General features: G+C 38.5%; 1 protein-coding gene across 1 annotated transcript; it reads left to right on the forward strand.

The window, feature by feature from the left end:
- The first annotated feature begins 9,312 nt into the window (after window positions 1-9,312).
- Window positions 9,313-19,886, forward strand: GTPBP4 (Nucleolar GTP-binding protein 1). Its single transcript, XM_051217261.1, has 8 exons — window positions 9,313-9,549; window positions 9,582-9,685; window positions 9,719-9,991; window positions 11,881-12,189; window positions 15,279-15,563; window positions 18,324-18,757; window positions 19,181-19,334; window positions 19,561-19,886. The coding sequence occupies exons 3-8, from the start codon at window positions 9,839-9,841 to the stop codon at window positions 19,837-19,839; spliced, it is 1,614 nt and encodes a 537-aa protein (XP_051064630.1). The 5' UTR covers window positions 9,313-9,549; window positions 9,582-9,685; window positions 9,719-9,838; the 3' UTR covers window positions 19,840-19,886.
- The last annotated feature ends 15 nt before the right edge of the window (window positions 19,887-19,901 follow it).

The raw sequence follows: 19,901 nt of genomic DNA on the forward strand, positions 1-19,901 counted from the left end.
CAAGTTAAACAGTTCCAAGTCATTTAAAAGTGCTATTTTTAGGTTATTCACCGATATGAAGAGACTTGATTTCTTGACGGTATTGCTCAGGCACTTTAAATGCATAGGGTTAGTTAATAATATATTAACTAAGGTTTTTACTAGCATACATTGTCTTATGAATCCCTTTTGAGCGGATCTTCCAAACTTCGTCATAACTGTTTGTCATAAAAGTGAAACGACATTCTTCAACTCATTTATCTCTTAAAGTATATCTACTTTATTACCAGCTGATGTTGGCAGTCTGATTGCTATTAGCTAATGTCCATAGGTTGAATAAATGTTTTTTTTTATTTAATCAAATGTAGTGGAATTTTTCCGCCCATTCTTCGGGACTGTTTCAACCAACAGATTTTGTCTTATTTTACGGTTAGATATATGAAATTTTCCGAGATTATGATGCTGCTGAAACCGGCTACAACCCAGTCACTTGGATTTCTGGATCCATCAAACCGTAAAGCATTCTTAGAATGATTTTCGTTTCCGAATACCCTGAAACAGCTTCATGATACCCTTTTAAAAGTAGATTTAAACCACAAACGTTTGTAGTGTGAAACAAGTATTGACCACAGAAATGGCAGTTCGTTTAATAGGACACTCATACTCCAAAAGTAAAGGATATGAGCAGATGTGGGTAGGATGCTATCTAAGTCTATTAGTATTCTGGCACTGTTTTCGTCCTTCGTCCGACTTAAATCTTCACAACTAAAACGACTACGGAGAGTGAAAGAAATAATGTACAAGGAGAAAAACGCTAGTGAAGTTCGCAAGCTAAATAGTCTGATAAACCTAAATATTAAACGTCTCAACTCTATGTTTACTCGAAAACTCTTGTCTTGTAAAAACTCTCCAAGTATGTGGAAACTCTTTAAAGAACTTACAGGTGACAGACAGTTTAGAAGCGATAACCAGCTGAATGTTTGTGACTTAAATAAGTCTTTTGTACGTCAGTCATCTGATGTGATGCTCCCTTTATCTATAGGTTTAAAGAATAGCTGTGTTCCTAGTTTTACGGAGACTGATGTACGAAGATGTCTCCAATCGCTTGATTCATATCGATGTTTGGGACCTGATGATATCCCAAACATCCTTTTTAAAAAGTATGCTGACGTCCTATGTTATCCGTCCACGACTATCATTAACAGATATTTCTCATCTAATCTCATACCGAAAATGAGGAGAAAAATGAAGATAATCCCTGTACCCAATAAAGTACTTGGTGATAAGAATGTGAAATTAAGACCTATTGCAATAACTTCACCTTTCCTCAAAACAATGGAAAAATTATCAATACTTCCACTTGAGCTTGCGATAAAAGAGCATGTTGATCCGTATCACTTTGTTTACAGATGCAAAGGAAGCACCTTAGATGCCATTGCTGTTCTGCATCAAAATAAATTGTTGAACTTGGAAAATGATAAAAAGTAAGTTCGATGCGCTTTTTTGGAATATACTTCTGCCTTTGATTCTATACCAAAACAACGTTTACTTAGCAAGTTAGTCAGCGTCAACACTGACAGCTGGGTAATCAACTGGAGGGAACAGTACACTGTGTTGGGAGGAAAGTGTTCAGAGTTTCTACTGTCTCATGAAAGTGTACTACAAGGAGCCATTCTTTCACCTCTTCTTTTTTTCTACATGACCTGTCATCTTCCAGAGAAAACACGTCTGTGAAGTATGCAGATGATCTCACTGTATGTATACCTATCTCTTTCTCTTTACATCCCATAGAAATGAATGAGTTTTTGTATCGTATTGATTGTTGGTCTGTTGTTAATGGTCTCAGACTTAATCCATCTAAATGTCGAGCTGTTAACTTTAGCATAAGACATGAACGGAATCTAAACACCATTTTGAGATCCCATAATGCTTGTACCTTCGGAGGCTCTTTCATAAACACAGTGTCGAAGGTCAGTTATCTTAGTGTTACCTCTTCTTCTTATCTCTCTTGGTCTTCTCACGTTTTGTTGTTATCGAAGAAGGTTTTCCGTCTGACTTTTGGGGTTACTTGTCATTTACTCCTACAGTTTGTTAATTCATGCATATTACTTATTATTCTTTACTGTTCTCCATTATTCTTTCCCAGGCTTTTCTGAGAAAGACTTTGTTGTAATGAGGAAAGTGCTGAAGGCAGTTAGCAAGATGTGTGGTGAATCTTTCGAGGTCATAATTAATGTGATTGTGGATAGACATCTAAAATCATGCCAACTCCTATCTTTCTCCTTGTGTATCTTCTGGTAGAACGAGACGTAATTATATCAAAATCCATGCACGCAAGCAAAAGTATAAAAGTTCTATAATACCTTACCTAGCAAATGTATTTTGTGACGAACAGGTTGTTAGAGTTAACCTAGTCAATAATCTGTATTTTTAAACATGCCTCTAATTTGAAAAATCGTACAGTTTTTCGGTTTCTCTCTTAGCTTTTTTCCATTCTTTTTTGTTTTTCGTGAAACTTGTTGAACTATCTTGTGCTGAGAATATTATGTTGTACCAAAATATAATACTGAATAAAGCCATTATTAATAATAAAAGTAATGAAATTTTAAGATTGAGCAAATCTTCAGATATCCCCGGCTGGACAATCAGTTGTACCGACTCACTCTTTTAGTCAAATATGTGGGATTCTGGTTGCTATTTGTTAAGTCCGTAATCATTTTGCCAGGTAAATGGTCTAATACCGCATATGGCGGATCACTGTCTAGATAAGCCGGTCTTAGTCCGTATATACCTATTGTTTTTGCGTCTCTGTAATCTTGTGCAACGAAATATTTAGGTGTTTGAGATAGTTTTAGATGGCTCTTCGAATGAAGGGACAAGTGGTGCTTTTACTTTGTTACACTCGATCAATATATGTGTTTAAGCGCTGTTAATGGGTACTAGCCTATGATGTCCGAGTATTTGGTGTCCAGACAGTGTTGGACCTAGAATGGAAGAGCCTGTTTCAGTCCTTTTCTTGAGGCGCCTAAATTTCTGATGTGGTCGCCAGCTGAAATTCGGCAGTGACCTATGAACTATGATGGTAACTTACCACTCCTTGGAAAGACCTCTGAATAATTTGATCGTCTGGTAACGACAGACCGTTCATTATCTGACGTCCTGAAACAGGGATAAAGATTTATTTTCAACAATTATAAGTTACATGAAACATGCAAATTTACAGACATGATCAAATGGTTAGAAATGTTGCGTCATTTATGACGCTTGTCCATTTTCTTTAGCGTGTAATAAAGATACTTCTAATGAGGAATCAGGATAACAAAATATTGGTGCACAAATAGGCAGTTGTTGAATTAAAACTGAATTTTACTGTGTAGAAGATGGAGTGCCATATGGATGCTTCTTCACAAAAATGAACTGCTGGTTGTACGTACTGCAGGCGTCATGAATTTTACAAAACGCAGAATTTTGCGCATATTTTCGTGTTACCTAACACTAGTCTTCAGGTGGCTGCTATAACGGCCTTTATTGATGCAAGAATTTATACTGGAAATACGAAGCTAGAAGTACTTTGGAGTCACGTTCTGGAAACGTAATTTGGGTTTTGCATTTTGATGATGTAATTGACGTTTACTGATGTGACAATCTGAGTATTGTTTTCTTTCATTATGATAATTCGCATCAAATTGTCCTTTCCTTCCGTCTAGGACTGATCATTTGAGAGGACATTCGAAAAAAGTTCAAAAACCGAAATCAAATCCCTTAAGTCCGGAACTTCGTTTCTCGCACGATTAGCGAAGTATTGGAATTCTGTACCAGGACACATATTATCAGCACCTTCTGTTGATATGTGCAAAACCAGATTGCATCTCCACAATGTTACAAATTGCAGGGATTAAAATAGGTCCATAAAACTCATATCATTATTACTGAAGACTGAAAAGTGACAGGACCACTGATGCCATGTGTTACTAAGTCATGGTGATTAAAATTAATACCAATAGTTACGATTCCTTGAAGGATAACTTGTACAATATTATTGTTGATGATATGCAAGCAGAGTATTATCTCATATTAAAATATTCATAGATCACTTAATGTTCGCTTATACTTGAGAATTTAGGATCTTCAAGAGTATCGTCGAACTTTTAGCCTCAGAAACATTTACGTTCGTGGTATACTCCAGTACAAACATCGCCAAGTAGTAATGATAAGAATGTGTTGTGATTTGAATTTCGAAATATATGATGTTCATCTAACTATAACAAGAAAAATAACCAAGACATAGGAAGTAGCTGAATGTACTTAAATGTCTCATAAAGTATAATATACTTTCGTCATTCCTCCGGTTCATTTGCCTATGAAATATACACATACTAACTTAGTCTGACTTTGTAATATTAATAATCTAATAATGCAAGTGAATTATTGTACCTGTTCAGATGGCTTATCGACAAATTATGGTTCACTTTTCTAAAATGGTTTCTCGAAAAGGTGATTAGTGGCCCCAAATTAACATATTTAGGTGCTTTGCATGATTGTTGTGAACCAAGTGTATCTTTGGCAGCGCTAGTTTGAGTTCACTGCCAGCTTATGTAGTGTTCTATAGTCTTCTGGAAGTCTATTTAATTCATGAATAAAACGGCTTATTGTCTATTTCTGATACAATTCAACTGATAGCACATTCCAGATGACAGAAAACGTGTCTAGAAATAATTCTTGTCCAACAGTATATCTACAACCTTTTATTCGACCAACCTGGTTAGATGTCTCAGTTTATAATTCAGAAAATCAGTGAAACCAAACACTTAATCTGCAAAATACGGTATCTGGTGTAAAAGTTACGTACTAAACCCTGCTAGATTTCGTGGAGGACCATAGGCCGCCCAACGACGTCCACCCGTTGAACTCTGTCCTGGGTAATCTTTTCCAGTTGCTCCCAGTTACTATTCTTCTCTTTCACATCTGCTTTCGATTCTCGACGTAGTGTGCTCCTTGGTCTTCCTCTTTTCCGTATCGTTTCAGGATTTCAAGTTAGCGTTTGCCTTTTGATGCAGTTTGGTGATTTCCGTAATTCATGTCCTATCTACCTCTACCATGTTTCCCTAACCTCCTCTTCAGGTTGAAGCTGGCTTGTTCTCTCCCACAGTAGGTGGTTGCTGATGGTATCCGATTAACAGAAATTTAGTATCTTGCGTAGACAATACTTTGCAAACACTTTTACCTTTCTGGTGTTTGTGTAAGTTCTCTGCTGTTTACAGTAAATCTGCCCTGATGTTCGTATTGAAGGTCCTGACTTTGATATTGGCTGAGAGACCGTTGTGTTTGAATTCTATAAGTTCTTCAACTGTGAGACTGCGGCTCTTGCTTTGCCAATCCTTGCCTTTACGTCTGCATCCGATTCTCTTTGTTTGTCGACGATGCCTAATGAACAGATACGCGAGTTCTCACTTCTATTAAAGCTCTTCCATCATGTGTGGTTGGTTTATTGTCCCCCCCCCGTTGTATTTGAAGATCTTCTGAAAGATTATCTGAGATGTAAAATCATATCAGAGAACTAGAGGCGTCTTGATTACAGTGTTCAAACTACTTAGTGATAAACTTGCACCTGATATGGCCTCATTTTTCTCATCTTTCAAAACAGAGAATTCGCGTCGACAATCCAAAGACTTTCACAAGCCAAGAACAAATTATCTGCCAGCTGATTATCGACTTTCCCATCGAATCATCAACGATTGGAATTCATTACCTCAGCAAGTGATTGAGGATCCATCCATCGACTCTTACAAAAGAAAGTTGGATCAACTGTGAGACCATCATTTTCAGGACTAACACAGGCGATCAAGTCTCCTGTCCTTTCCAAACAAACTGTTTTACTCTCGCAGTTTCGTTTTTCTTACTGAGTAGTGAATTACTCGAATTATTTAAAACACCACGTATTATCATCACCTCCTGTTGATACGTTCAAAGTAATGTTAGACCCCCACAGTGTTATAAATTGTAGGGATAATTATGGGCCGACAGACCTGCTATCTTTAATACTAAAGACTAAGACGATTACTACGTGTTTTTCATAGAGCATATTTCGAAATTTAAATGGTTCAAATGGTTCAAATGGTTATGGACGGAATAGAAGAAGCTTTCGCTTAACAGGCTTCCGTGTCTAGTAGCAGGGGATCACCAAATCCTCCAGGCAGGAACCTAGGTATGTTAACAATAAAAGAGGAAACGAAATTGGTAAATCATAGTGTGATAATGTCCTTGGTCCTTAAGAATAGGTCAAGTTGAAGGACTCCTGAGAAGTCACTTGGACTAGCTAGGCCGACAGCGAATTCCAGCTTTTGACAACTCTTAAGGAGTAGAAGTTGTGTCTACATCCCGTCTTGCTATGTTGAGTTTCCAGTTTCTGGGTGTTACCCCTTAGGTTATTATTCGAACTAAGCTTGAGTAGGTGTTTAAGAGGATGTCCAGAAGTGTTAAGAATACTATAAGCCATTAATAAATCACCTCTAAGACGCCTATACTCTAATGGGTAAAGGTCTAGTGAATGGAGGCGTTCTTCGTAAGGCTTAGATTTGAGTCCGCGAACTGATTTCGTGGCTCGCCATTAGATACGCTCCAAAGTGACCTTGATCTTTTGGAGTGAGGGGGGAGTACTATACTTCCGTACTCTAAATGGGGAAGGATAAAACTATTGAAGATTGTATGGGAAGTTCATCCGTCAAACTGGCCAAAAATGCGCTTCAATGTTACCAGTGCAAGGTTTGCTCGGAAGGCATTTTTGACACAGCGTAAGACTTTAAATCATGGGGCACCAGGACTCTTAATTCTTTTTCGACTGGGATACTTCCAGAGAGGAGTTTCCCAAGTTATAACTGTAGTCTGCAACATGTCGCAGATGAACTACTTTACACTTTGAAGTGTTAAAGGTAAGTCCATTATCATCTGTCCGACTCTGAAGTCGAGTCAGATCCTCCTGAAGTGCCTGTCAGTCGTCTTGGTTGCGTATCTCTCTCCAAAGTTTCACGTCGTCGGCAAAAAGTAATAAGTCTGACGTTAGTTGTTGAGGAAGATCATTTATGTAGATCAAGAAGAGAAGAGGCCCTAATACTGAGCCCTGGGGGACTCCACTAGGACATTCTATAGCCTGAGATAAAGTGAAATTAACCCTAACCTTAAAGTGTCGATTTTCTAGGTATGAAGTGAGCCAATCGATTAGAGGTGGTTTGATACCTAGTCGTTTAAGCTCATTGATAAGACACAAGTGGTTAACTTTATCAAAAGCTTTTGAGAAATCATGGTAAATGATTTCAACCTTCCTCTTGTGATCGAGGATGCTTGTCCATCTGTCCACCGCAGTCAGCAGGTTGGTTATACAAGAGTAACCCTTCCTGAAACCATGCTGTTGCGGTGAGAAGAAATTTAAGGACAGTAGATAGTCGTTTAAACCGTCGCATATCAGGGACTCCATGAGTTTTGAAGGTAATGACAGAAGAGCCACCGGCCGACAACTTGAAGGTTCATTGCGTCGACCCCCTTTGAAACTCTAAGTTTGGCTTGACGAAGAGAGGCTGCATAACGGAATAAGGTTTTAGGATTAGAGGCAAATTTGTCCAAAAGCTTTGTCTGGCACTGTAGCCTATCTTCTCTGATAGCCTTCGTGCATATGTTCCTGATATGTTTATATTACCTGTACGCTCGTCGTTGTCGGTTCGTTTGTATTCCGCCCAACAGTGCCTTTTGCGGCTTAGCAGGCGAAGGGTACGGTTCTTGATTACTGTAGGTGGCTTGCAGCTTTTGGGAACCGTTTGAGGAACTGAATGGTTTGTAGCACATAAGAGCGTGTGCAGTAAGAAGTCCCAACGACCGTCCACGTCAATTTGGAAGTGAACATCCCAAACCACCTGTTGTAGATAGTCGTGTAGAGCTGGCACATTCAACCGTTTAAAATTCCAACGCAAGTTATTGTTGGGATACCTTAGCTTAGTTTTGCTGACAAAACTGAAGGCTATGACGGCATGATCCCTTTTTACCAGGGGAGCCAGGATTGAGAGGTTGACAACAAGGAATTCTTCGTTTGTGAACACACAGTCTAAGCGCGATGGTGCCTGACTGTTTCTCTAACGAGTTGCCGACCTCACATTTTCGTATAACCACAATTCATCGATGAGGTTGAAGAACCGAGCTTCAATTGAGTTGTCGCCTCCAGTATACGTGTGTTCCGCGAAGTTGACTCTAGGGAGATTAAAGTCCCGTAGAATCAGGATGTGTGTGAAACCGAGACGGATAGAGCGGGATAGTCCTTCGAGCATACGAATATCGTACTCGATGTCGGCAGTTGGCTTCCTGTAAATGACTCCGAATAGACACCTCGAAGTACTAGAAAATTTTACAGAGCACCATATGGATTCCTCAAGATTGTTAAACTCGAGGTTGTGAACTTGGTGCACCTCCAAGCAAGAGCTTATGTATATGGCTACTCCGCCTCCAATTCCTGTTGTTCTGTCGTTGCGGAACAAAGTCATCCCAGGTAATGCTAACTCTTGGTCCGAGAACTGAGAACATATCCAGGTTTCAGATATTCCTATCAGGTGGGCTTTATTAGCGTTGCAAATTTCACGTAATTCATCCAGTTTGTTTGGTAGACTCGAGGGTTTCGTATATAAGCAGTTTATGCTTTCAATTTGGAACGCGTGAGCTTCATCCTGTTTTTCTGTATGAGCCTTATATGAATAGACAGGTAGCCCACCTCTGTGAGGTTTACCGAGATGGTAGGCTCTGTCCTTTACACGTTTTTTTATCGTTTAGACAATCCACAAGTGGAATGATCAGCTCCAACTTGCCATTGTGCTTGGTCCTGGCTTCATATGGCCTGTCCGGGTGCATGTGGATTCCAGGTGGCAATCGACGTCTGTTGGCACGAAATGCTTCCAGAACTGCAGCCGCCATGTGGGAAGATGGGAAGGTTATCTTCATTAGACGGGGTCTAAGATCGCCGTCCTTCTTGGCTAGTCTCGTCACATGCTGAGTCAGTATGTGTTTGAGCCTCAAGGACTGTTTGATGAATTTCCATTCCCTGATGTCAGAATTTGATTGAGTAGGGTCTGCATTTTCCGGTATACTTTGCACAATTATGTTTCTTCCGCGGAAAAACTTCTCGCGAGATTCTTTAGGGATGTTTTGTATGATATTGCTCTCAGAGAACGAGAGCTCTTAATTAACACACCCATTATAAACGTTTAAAAAAGCTGACTGACATGCTTTTCCTTCCTTTGACTCTCAGAACTGATTCTTGTTTATTTCTGTCAGTTGTTGAGGTCACATCCAGTCCACCACCAACAAATATCTGACATGCCGTGCTACAACTTCAAGAGTATCACGGTGGTACCATCATCCAAAGACTTTATTGACATCGTCTTGTCAAAAACTCAAAGGAAAACTCCGACTGTGATTCATCCGCAATATGCAATTGGACGTATTAGACATTTTTATATGCGTAAAGTCAAAACGTGTCAGCAGTTTTACCATGATAAACTTCAAACAATTCTCACAGAATTCCCTAAAGTGGAGGTAGCTAAGCAATTTTTCCAAATAAGGTTTAGAATATACATCCATTCTATGCAGATCTCATAAACGTTTTATATTCCAAAGATCACTACAAACTTGCATTAAGTCAGCTTAATACTGCCAAGAATTTGATTGATGGGTAATATTTTTTACTTTCATGTATTATTCTCAGCATCGGTCGAGACCAGGTGAAGATATTAAAGTATGCAGAATCCCTATATCAATGTAAAACCCTCAAACGAGCTGCTCTAGGAAGGCAAGTTAAATAAATTACAATTAACCAAAGGTTAGGATGTGTACAGTAATCAAGAGACAAGCAGATAACTTGAAATTCTTGGAAGATACACGACAACACATGTCTAGGTTACCAAGCATTGATCCGGATACTCGCACTATCATTCTATGTGGTTTCCCGAATGTTGGAAAGTCGAGCTTTATAAATAAGGTAAGTTAGCAAGTCTGGTATCCTCTTTTGCCAGTATTATTATGTATTCTCGAGCCGCTTGTGTATTTATGATCTCGTTCCCATGTTTTATGCTTCACTAACTCATGTAAACTACTTCCACATTGATTTCAGACAAGCAAACTACTCTCAGAAAAAAACGAACGAGAAAAAGCTAGGGGAATCACTAAATCGTCTTAAAAAAGTAGATGTCACATTGCTTTAAATAATATTTTTTATGCTGAACATTTTACTGACCAGTTACAATAAATCCAGAGATTCATTTACAAATTGTAATTTGTCAAGTTTCCCTGAGTGAACTGATCTGTCTAAATGATTATAATTCCGGGTCTATATATCTCACTGACAAAAATCAAATGATAATAACTTGATTCCCAGTCAATTCAACCAACCAACAGTGTAACCGACCATTCCCAGTTGCGTAGAAATAATTACATTTTCAATTCCATGAAGATTTGTCTTTTTAGGTATTTCACACTAAATTCATCGCCACCATATTAAGAGTATAGATTTCGTGTGGCGAAAAGCAACAAACGACGAGACTAGCGTAATACCAACCAGTGTTTATCCATAATGTTGGATGCTTTGCAAAACTATAATTATGGTATATAAGGTTAAATGTAATCAATTGACACCAATATGGAATCTCTGCTCATCATACTATTATCTGTTATTCATAATTTCCACAAAAAGTTCCATTTACTGGGACAAAACTACTTACTAAACCAAAGGTGATTATAGGTTTTATCTATTTAAATCCTTTTAGTTATAGTGACTTCAGATGCCCTCAATATGTCACTCAGTCAGCTACAACGTAGGATCAGGCACATATATGCATCGGTCCAAGTTGCCATACCTCAATAGCACAAGATGGACACCGGATTCATAAAAGTAGTTAGTTCAGAGGTGATAATATATAAAAGAAAGGTTTCATACAAGCATATAGTACAGGAAGACAGAATTAGTTCGTAGAAAAAGATATAAAGCGATTTTAATCTCTTAGTTTAAGGGAAGACAGAGAGTGTATACACCGACGCCATTGTGATCGATTCTGAGCCATGTCACCAAGAGTCCCCGACCATAGGTTACGATAGTCACACGGACCCCAATCAAGTAGTCTGCATCTACCAACATGGTTAAGACTAGAAGTTAGTGACTTCAATGACTGATGCCACGTTTTGGTTTGACCGCCCCTAACTTTCTTCCAACGATCCCCAAAACTAGTCAGCATTGAGTATCGTGGTAATCGGTGTCCAGGCCTACGTAGCACGTGGCCCAACCATTTCAGTCGATGAAGATTCCCAAAATCAACTGATTTACCATCAGAACGGACTGTCGCGTAGTATACTCGTCCGTATATTGATAGTAGGATATCTCGCCTTCGTCATAGGTGACGTAAGTTGGCAAAAGCCAAGCGAGCTTTTTGAATCCGTGCTGAGATTTCGTCAAACACCAACCTATTAGGGCTGGTCAAACTTCCAGCCCTTAATATAAGTGGTTATCTCTGCTAGCGATTAAGCTTCATTTACATGTATATGGCTTTTGATTACATGTAAAACTATCGTTCTAGTAACCATACACGACTAGAGTGGAGTTTTTGTGTGGAAAATAATCTCTAGATGAGGATTTGAAACTCGAATAGTATAAGAACTTTCAAGTATTCTCTTTACATGGCACATTTTAATGCTAAACAGCTGCGTCGGTAATATTAGAATTGACACAGTAGAACAAAATTCAACTTGACACTAGTTTAGCCAGTCTTTTACACGTTTGAAAAATTTAGACGTTCTTTCATATTGACGTACTTACCAAATAAATTCATGTGTATACATCGAAATGTGATATATATTTACCTTCATTTCTTCATTCAGATAACTCGAGCTGATGTAGATGTTCAGCCGTTTCCGTTTACAACTAAATCTTTATTTGTTGGACACACGGATTATAAAAATTTACGATGGCAAGTAATTGATACACCTGGTGTATTGAATAGACCCTTGGACGAACATAACACGATCGAGATGCTATCCATTACAGCACTTGCACATCTACAGGCTGCTGTAATATATATCATGGATTTGTCTGAACAATGTGGATATACTATACAACAACAATTAACGCTGTTCCAAAACTTGAGACCTCTTTTCCGTAACAAACCTCTTGTAATAGCCGCTAATAAAGTAAGCTTGCAACCTCCAAATAATTGATGTGTTGTTACACCACTCTATATAATTGTATCATCAAAATCCACTATTGTTACATTTGCAACTTCTTAATTAATTGTAACCTAATCCTAATGATTGTCGATCCTTATCTATAAATTCGAATCCTTCACTTGTGTCAATCCCTAGGATAAGATGACAGTGGTTTCAGTTTACTGAATTGTTAAAAACTAACAATAAACCCATAGTAGTTATTCGTGTAGACTCAGACAGACCCATGTTTTTAAAGCAGTTTCCGTTAGGAAGCTAATGAGTACCACAAATGAGTTCCATAAAAGTTCTGTCAGTCTAACCTATCCATTCTTTAAACTGCAAGTAATTACAGCTGACTTTTAGAACTTTGATGGATGGAAACAATGACGATCTAAGTTAGATTACTTGGACTGCAGTTCAAGAAGTTCAGATGATATTCATTACAACTTTGCACTTAGGTCACTAAATTTTCAGATAAGTCATGTAATATATTGATGTGAAAAGTCAAAACGATTTTCTCGTCTGTTGTGTATTTTTTATTGTACTCAACCGAAGTAGATATGTCAACCTAAATCCCGTCTAATGCTAAAAAATCCCATTGCGGGCAAGTGATAAGCAGAAGTTTCTTGTCAACAGCATCCAACTGTATACCATCAAAACAATGCTATCGTTCATCACTTACTTGTAAACCTATGATCAGGTTATTCTGTTTGAAATTTCGTTTATAAATATAACTGGGTTCGGTTCAAAAATTTTACTTCTATATTTGTCCATACTTTTCTCACTTATTTTTTAGTATCTCCGCACTCTTTTTGGCTATGCTCAAGACTGGAAAACAAAGTTTACTTATGTTTATGCAGAGTCTTTGAAAATTCTATCATAGTCACCTGTTGTATTATGTTATCCTAACTTATCCTCACCAAAGGGGTTAATTACTGAACATAGGTAACACATGCCCCAAAAACCTTAACTAATAAAGCTCTAAAACCGTATGAACTAATTTATCAGTGTAACCTATAAATGTACTCTTAACAGCAGTATTTTTTTACTTAGCAGTAACTCCGCGTCCAAACAAACTTTCGAAAAACTAACTGAATGTTTACAACTATATCTTGATTTTTCACACCCTTGACTTAATACAAAACGAACAATTGTGCAGCATATTCGCCCTTCGGTGTCCACAAAAACTTTGCTAACGACAGATGGTGTATGTCGGTAAGTGGGTCCAGTTCTGTGTCACTGTCTCCAGTACGCATAACTACGTTACTTGCGTAACCCAAGTAGATTTAACCTGATTGACTGAGAAGTAAGCGACGTGACAATCCAGATAGATGGTGGTTCGACAATAGAAATCTCCAATCTTGTTAACCACCTAACTATGTTTTGCTTCGAAGATCAGTTCTGTACTCATTTATGGTACAGTAACTTTTGCATCGAAGCTATATCAAATTTGATTAGGTTTTTTCCTAACCAAAACAGTGGCCACCTCGTCACCACTTCTAAAACATACCGTTATACATCGAATCAGTTTCGTCCTTTCTCACTGTCTTCACCAGACAAAACTACATATGAAGGAGCATCTGGCATTTCAGCTCATTGTCACGATAACAAAATGAATCCATAGACAATCAGACAAATACTAGGTATTTCCTTCGACATCAATGACAACGTTGAATAAAAAAGAAAAAAGCAAGCAACTCTAACAGATACCAAATAACAACGTTTGGATAGTGATTCTTTAATATTCCAATGCATTATTGCTATCACTTCCGCTGAACCTTGCCATCGATACCAATTATAGGTTACGATTCAAAATTATAACCTTAGTGGTCGCGAATCTTTTTATTTAATGTTACAACTGGTGTTCAATTTGAATCCGTTACCTACTATTATGTTGACGTTTCTGCATGGAATATTATTTAGCTTACATGCCCCATCATACTCATGATGAACTTTAGGTCAATAAAATAAACTGGTTGGAATTTCTGACTACTTAACTTTGTCTTGCTTCATCGGTCAGTTCTATACCCTCATTTGGTACAGTAACTTTTGCTTGGAAGCTGTATTAAATTGACGAGGTATTTGTTCCTAACCAAAACACAGAACTTATATCTTAGTTTTTAATCATCTCATCAATCTTCTTTTGAAATAACAATGATAGATTTATTCATCTCGAAAGTGATGTTGCCGAATTTAAAACCTCTCTCATCTTCGATGTTCTTGTCGATATTTTTCTCAATCTAGCAGTATTCACGATCACTACTTCAATTGATTTCCACGTTAGGGCACCGCAGATTTCGCTTTCTGAAAAACACCATCCATGTTTCAGTGCTCCAGTCGTACTTCACGTTAATTTGTTTACCTTTCCTTTTGTACAAACGCAATAATGTACGTTTGTGCAGTCATTTATTAAAAAGATGTTCCTCGATCTATTTTTGTGTTTCCACTTACAATGAAGGGCTTGACGGGAGAGATTTAAAGTTTCAAATCTTGCAGAGTAATTAACATGCGTTGTTGTCTCATACTGGGGATAAACAGCTTTCCACTGCTTCCTCGCTCTTAATAGTTATGTACTTAAAGTCAGTACGTGATGTAAACCATAAACTAATAATCTCTATACACGTGCATTAATATAAACCAGACATTTATTAGTGACCAATTTCTAGAAGAAATTCCCAGAATTTCGGTAAAAAGAAGTGATTAGTAGTAAAGTTCAATTATATATGGCAAGATAAGTATCTTTCAATCTTCGTCATACAAATAAAGTCGTAAATTGAACATGACATTTAAGTGCATAGAAAATAAGTGTTGTACTAACAGATGCTTAAGGTAGGTTTCTCTGTATTATGTTTATTTGAATGAACCACTCACAAACTCAGTCTTCATTAGGAGTAAACCACATACTTTCTAGTAAATGGATAATTTTGTATTCCAAATAATCTTAACACGTTTCCATGTAATGGTGGCTTATTGATATTTTTCTAAAATGAAGCTAATGACTAACTGGTTTCATTCATTAAAAACATTTTAAAGAATCGTAAGAACTTTAATAACTTCCAATTCACTCTTTCCAGGTTGATATCAAACCATTTGAAGCATTATCTGAGGAAGATAAACAATCAATTAATGGTATTGTCCAGTGGCATACTGATAGACAGATCAGAGATCCGGATCGACCGATCTTTGTAGAAATGTCCACCGTTACTGAGGTTGGTTTAGTAACTGTTCGTTCAGTTGCATGTGATGACTTGTTAGCTCAACGTGTACAAGCAAAAATTCGAGCTGCTGCTCTGCCAGGCAGTAATGTTGATATCTCTAATCGATTGTATATAGCTAAACCGAAACCAGACGGAAACAAGGTAATGTCATACTTTTTTTGCAGGTGAATAGTTATATTACATGCTGTTTTTGTGGTTTTATATGCTTCTACATCTAACACTTGTCACTTGATAAAACATCACTGTCCCAGTTCACGGGATATACCGCATCTATGTGTTGGGATTCAATTCCATCTTGTGTGATTTTGACGTCCAAGTAAAATCATTAGCCTTCTTACAAAAGTATATCTCAAAAATCCGTATAAAAACCTGGACTTATTTACCGTGTTGTATCATAATTTGTGCAACTAGACAAAATAAAACCTCAAGATTGACTTCACTCAACTGCCTCACTATCGTCACAGATATTGATAATGAGCCATATCCGACAACATCTGAAGTCATTAGGTTTCACGACCTTTAATACTCCGGCGAGTCACAGCTTAGGCAATGCTAATCTCACGCAGTAGCTCAGTCGTTAGGGTGTTCAACTTCCGACCACAGTCACAATTTCAAACCACATCCCACTTGGTTTTGACCAATCGGGCAGTATCGTTAACCTTTATACTTACTGAAAGCAAAGTACACAAATCCGTACATGGTAATTGAGTTGAGTTAATCAATCTCAAACATTTCAAACATATCACCACAAACGAAGGCTGTTACGTAATGAAATCGGGCAAAACTTGCGTAAGGACCGAAAAGCCTGGTGGTCGGGGCGTGCTAATGAGCTGAAAGCATCAGCTGCATCCGGTAACTACCGGAAGCTCTTCCAATTCATCCAAGCCACTAGCAGCAAGAAGTCTGGTGTGAGCGAAACAGTCTGCGAGGATGACGGGATGCCAATCACTAACATCCATCGACGTCTTGGACAATGGGCAGAATTCTTCGAAGGGCAGGTCAACTGGTCTGCTGCTCCGGCAACATCGGTCGGACTGTCCTGCCCCTCATTCCCGGTGACGACTGATCCACCAAATGAGGCGGAAGCCCGCAAAGAACTCCAACTCTTGAAGCGCTACAAATCACCGGGCCCAGATGACTTGCCTCCAACTCTTTTTAGAGATGGTGGTGACTTTCTTGCTAAGAACTGACAACGTTGTTTACAAAGATCTGGGGACTAGAAAGCGTACCAACGTCATGAATTGAGTCGATAGTTGTCCCTATCTTTAAAAAGGGTTCACGTCGTTCCTGTAACAACTATCGGGGGATAAGTCTACTTCCGATTGCGTCCAAGATATTGCCTTCCGTCATACTTCGTAGGTTGTTCAAAACCCAAGAAAGATTGACTCGCGAGGAGCAGGCTGGGTTTCGTTCTGGTCGAGGATGTATTGATCATATCTTCACCCTCCGCCAAATGTAAGAACACCGTCATAATTATCACAGGCCAACAATCGTAGTGTTTCTTGACATTAGGGCTGCCTTCGATTCGTTGGACAGGACTGTTCTCTGGGATTGTCTATTGAAGAAGGGTGTGTCCGAGAAGTTTATAAACATCCTAAAGGCCCTATATAAAAACACCTCAGGTAGAGTGAGAGCATACAACCACCTTTCTTCATTGTTCTACTCAAGCAGTGGGGTTAGACAGGGTTGCCCAATCTCACCATTCCTCTTTGCCATCGATGACTTCTCAATTTTAAGTATGTGCGATAATCCTAAAGCCATGCAATCCGCACTTAATCAGTTAGCAATCAATGTCCGTAGATACGGTATGTGCTTTGCACCTTCGAAGTGCAAAGTACTTCTACAAGATCGGCAGTATTCTAATCCTGTACTCGCCCTGGATGGTGAGCAGATAGAAGTTCGTGTATCTAGATAGCTGCACAAGTGCTGGTGGTGGCGTAAGTGGTGATGTCAGTGCACGTATAGTGAAAGCCAGAGCCAATCTGGGACATCTTTGGCACCTTCGTGATGTCAGTCTGGCTGTAAAAGGTCGAATCTACAACGCGTCGGTGAGAGCAGTTCTGCTCTGTGCTTGTGAAACCTGGTCTCTCTGAGTTGAGGATGTTAGATGACTCTGTGTGCTTGATCATCGTTGTCTCCGAAGGATTGCTGACATCTAATGGCAACACTATGTTAGTAATGCAGAGGTTCGGCATCGTGTGTTCGGGCACAGAGACGATAATGCAATTAGTGTCACCATCTTGAAACACCGACTTCGGTGGCCTGAACATGTTTTACGAATGTCGTCCCAGAGAATTCCACGTCGTGCATTATTTGCCGACGCTGGGACTGGTTGGAAAAAGCGGAGAGGTAGTCAGTGTATGACATGGTGTCGAGGCATGAAATAAAGCTGCAAAGGGCTGGCTCCTGTTGGTCCTTCGCGACTCCTTGACTGGGTGCGACACGGTGGCTAGAGACGTTATCAGATGTGGCTCAGAATAGAAGCTAGTGGCGATCCTGCTGTAACCTTCTTTTACTTTCTTCATAAAAAGTGGTTGTATCTTCTTTAACTAAAAGAGTTCTTCTGGTTGTACCTTTCCGTTTCCCCCATTATTATTATTATTATTGTTAGTAGTAGTAGTACACTACCTTACACTAATCTATGGTCGTAAATGTTCTTTTTTTTCTTTTACGCTCCTTACCTTATTTTTTTTACTCTTCCTATTCTCGTTGTTTTGTGTAGCGCATATATTTGGTGCCCTCTTGTACCAATATTTATGTGTTCAAATAAAATAAATATCAAGAGCTGTTATTTAAATGTTAATATTTTTCACACAGTCCTAGTTATAACTGTCCGATGACATTTTTTTTCTACATTCACCCTGATCGATGCAATTTTCTTACAAATTTATTTTAATATAGACAGACGCACCATCTCGTCCACCGATAATCCCCGACGGTGTTCTAGATAAACAAAGGAGACGTATGCTAAAACGTCTTCGTATTGCTAATTCACTCCAACCTAGCTCGCAACTTGAAGACGAAGATGAAGACTCATCGAAACGTTGTCGAACATTGCGTGATCGTGAACCAGAAGCTGATCCTGATGAAGGCTTCATATTGAATTTAAGAGAGCATTGGCGTATAAAATGTCCTGAAGAGGCAAATGATATAATCCCTGAGATTTTGAATGGACATAACTTGATCGACCTATTCGATCCTGAAATTGAGGAGAAACTGAATGCTCTGGAAGAACAAGAGGCTGCTTTCGAAAATGCAGGGTTTTACGATGAATCTGAACTACTGAAGCAGGAAAATGACCCAGAAATGAAAAAAATCAAAGAAACCGCAGCGAGGTAAGACGTTTTACATATTCTATTGAAACTATATATGTAACCGTTAGTAACTTCAGCTAGATTTGAAAGAGAAGAAGCTTGATTTTTTTGTATGTTGATATTGTTGACCTGTCAAACTGTTATATCTTCATGATCAGTATTTTAATAGTAATAAAGTGAGAAGCTACTAAACCCAGCAGCATGAAATTTAAAAATATACCATCCAAATGCATCAACGCTTAAAAGTGAGATTAATTCAGATTTTTTGTCCTACTTTCTGTCTATGCGTTAGCCTATTCGTGTCACATGTTTGGTGTGACTGCACCATGAACCATAGTAAACCTTTTGACTAGAATGAATTATCTTCTTTGTGATCAATTTTTTTCTTCGTAAGCTTTGTTGTGTTATATCTGGCTTAAGTGCATGTAATCGTCTCTATTATAGGATAAGAGAAGCACGAGCATTGCGTGTTTTGGAATCACGAGCTCGTAAGCAAGTACGTAGACCTCAAGTACCTCGAAGTGCCCGTTCAGTCAGTGTACATAAAATACATCAGGAGCTGGGTGAGCTTGGTTTAGAAGTGGATATGCATGAACAAGTAAGTCAGCGTTTCTTTATTTCTCTCTTTCAATCAACTCTTAGAAGTATAGTTATATAAATTTTCGAAGGGATTTTAGCTGTTTAAATCACATACTTTCTCAACAATCTGGTCGGAATTTTCCACAGATAGAGGACTTGTTGCTTATATTGAATAGCTTTTTCACATTTCGTACGTTTAGTCGACAAAATAACCTTAAGTATTTGTTCTTCTTGATAATTTTTAGGGCGAACGTGGTCGTTCACTAAAGAGAGCTGCTAGAGCACGGAACTCAGCACCAAATCTGCACCGTGAGGCTTCAATTGCACGTGCGTCTGTGTCGCGATCTAGATCTGGTTTACGTGATGAAAAAATGCATGATACCGTTAAACGCATGTCCAAAATTGCTCAACGTAAGGTGGTAACATTAGCACGGAAAGGAGAAGGAGATCGTCATATTCCAACACTAAAGCCAAAACATCTGTTTTCAGGCAAACGAGGGACTGGGAAAACTGATCGTCGTTAATTTATTCTTTTTGAGTGATTTTATAACAAGATATTTTTAAAAAAAAATCACTGGTTTGTTTT

This window comes from Schistosoma haematobium, chromosome 5, assembly GCF_000699445.3.
Source record: "Schistosoma haematobium chromosome 5, whole genome shotgun sequence".
Lineage (NCBI taxonomy): Eukaryota > Metazoa > Platyhelminthes > Trematoda > Strigeidida > Schistosomatidae > Schistosoma > Schistosoma haematobium.

Bases quoted from the DNA above. Each gene is read 5' to 3' on its own strand.
- GTPBP4 (XM_051217261.1), top strand. From the start codon at position 9,839: ATGTGTACAGTAATCAAGAGACAAGCAGATAACTTGAAATTCTTGGAA. The intron at 9,992-11,880 runs GTAAGTTAGCAA...TTCTTCATTCAG, and splicing joins AGTCGAGCTTTATAAATAAG to ATAACTCGAGCTGATGTAGA. The intron at 12,190-15,278 runs GTAAGCTTGCAA...CACTCTTTCCAG, and splicing joins TTGTAATAGCCGCTAATAAA to GTTGATATCAAACCATTTGA.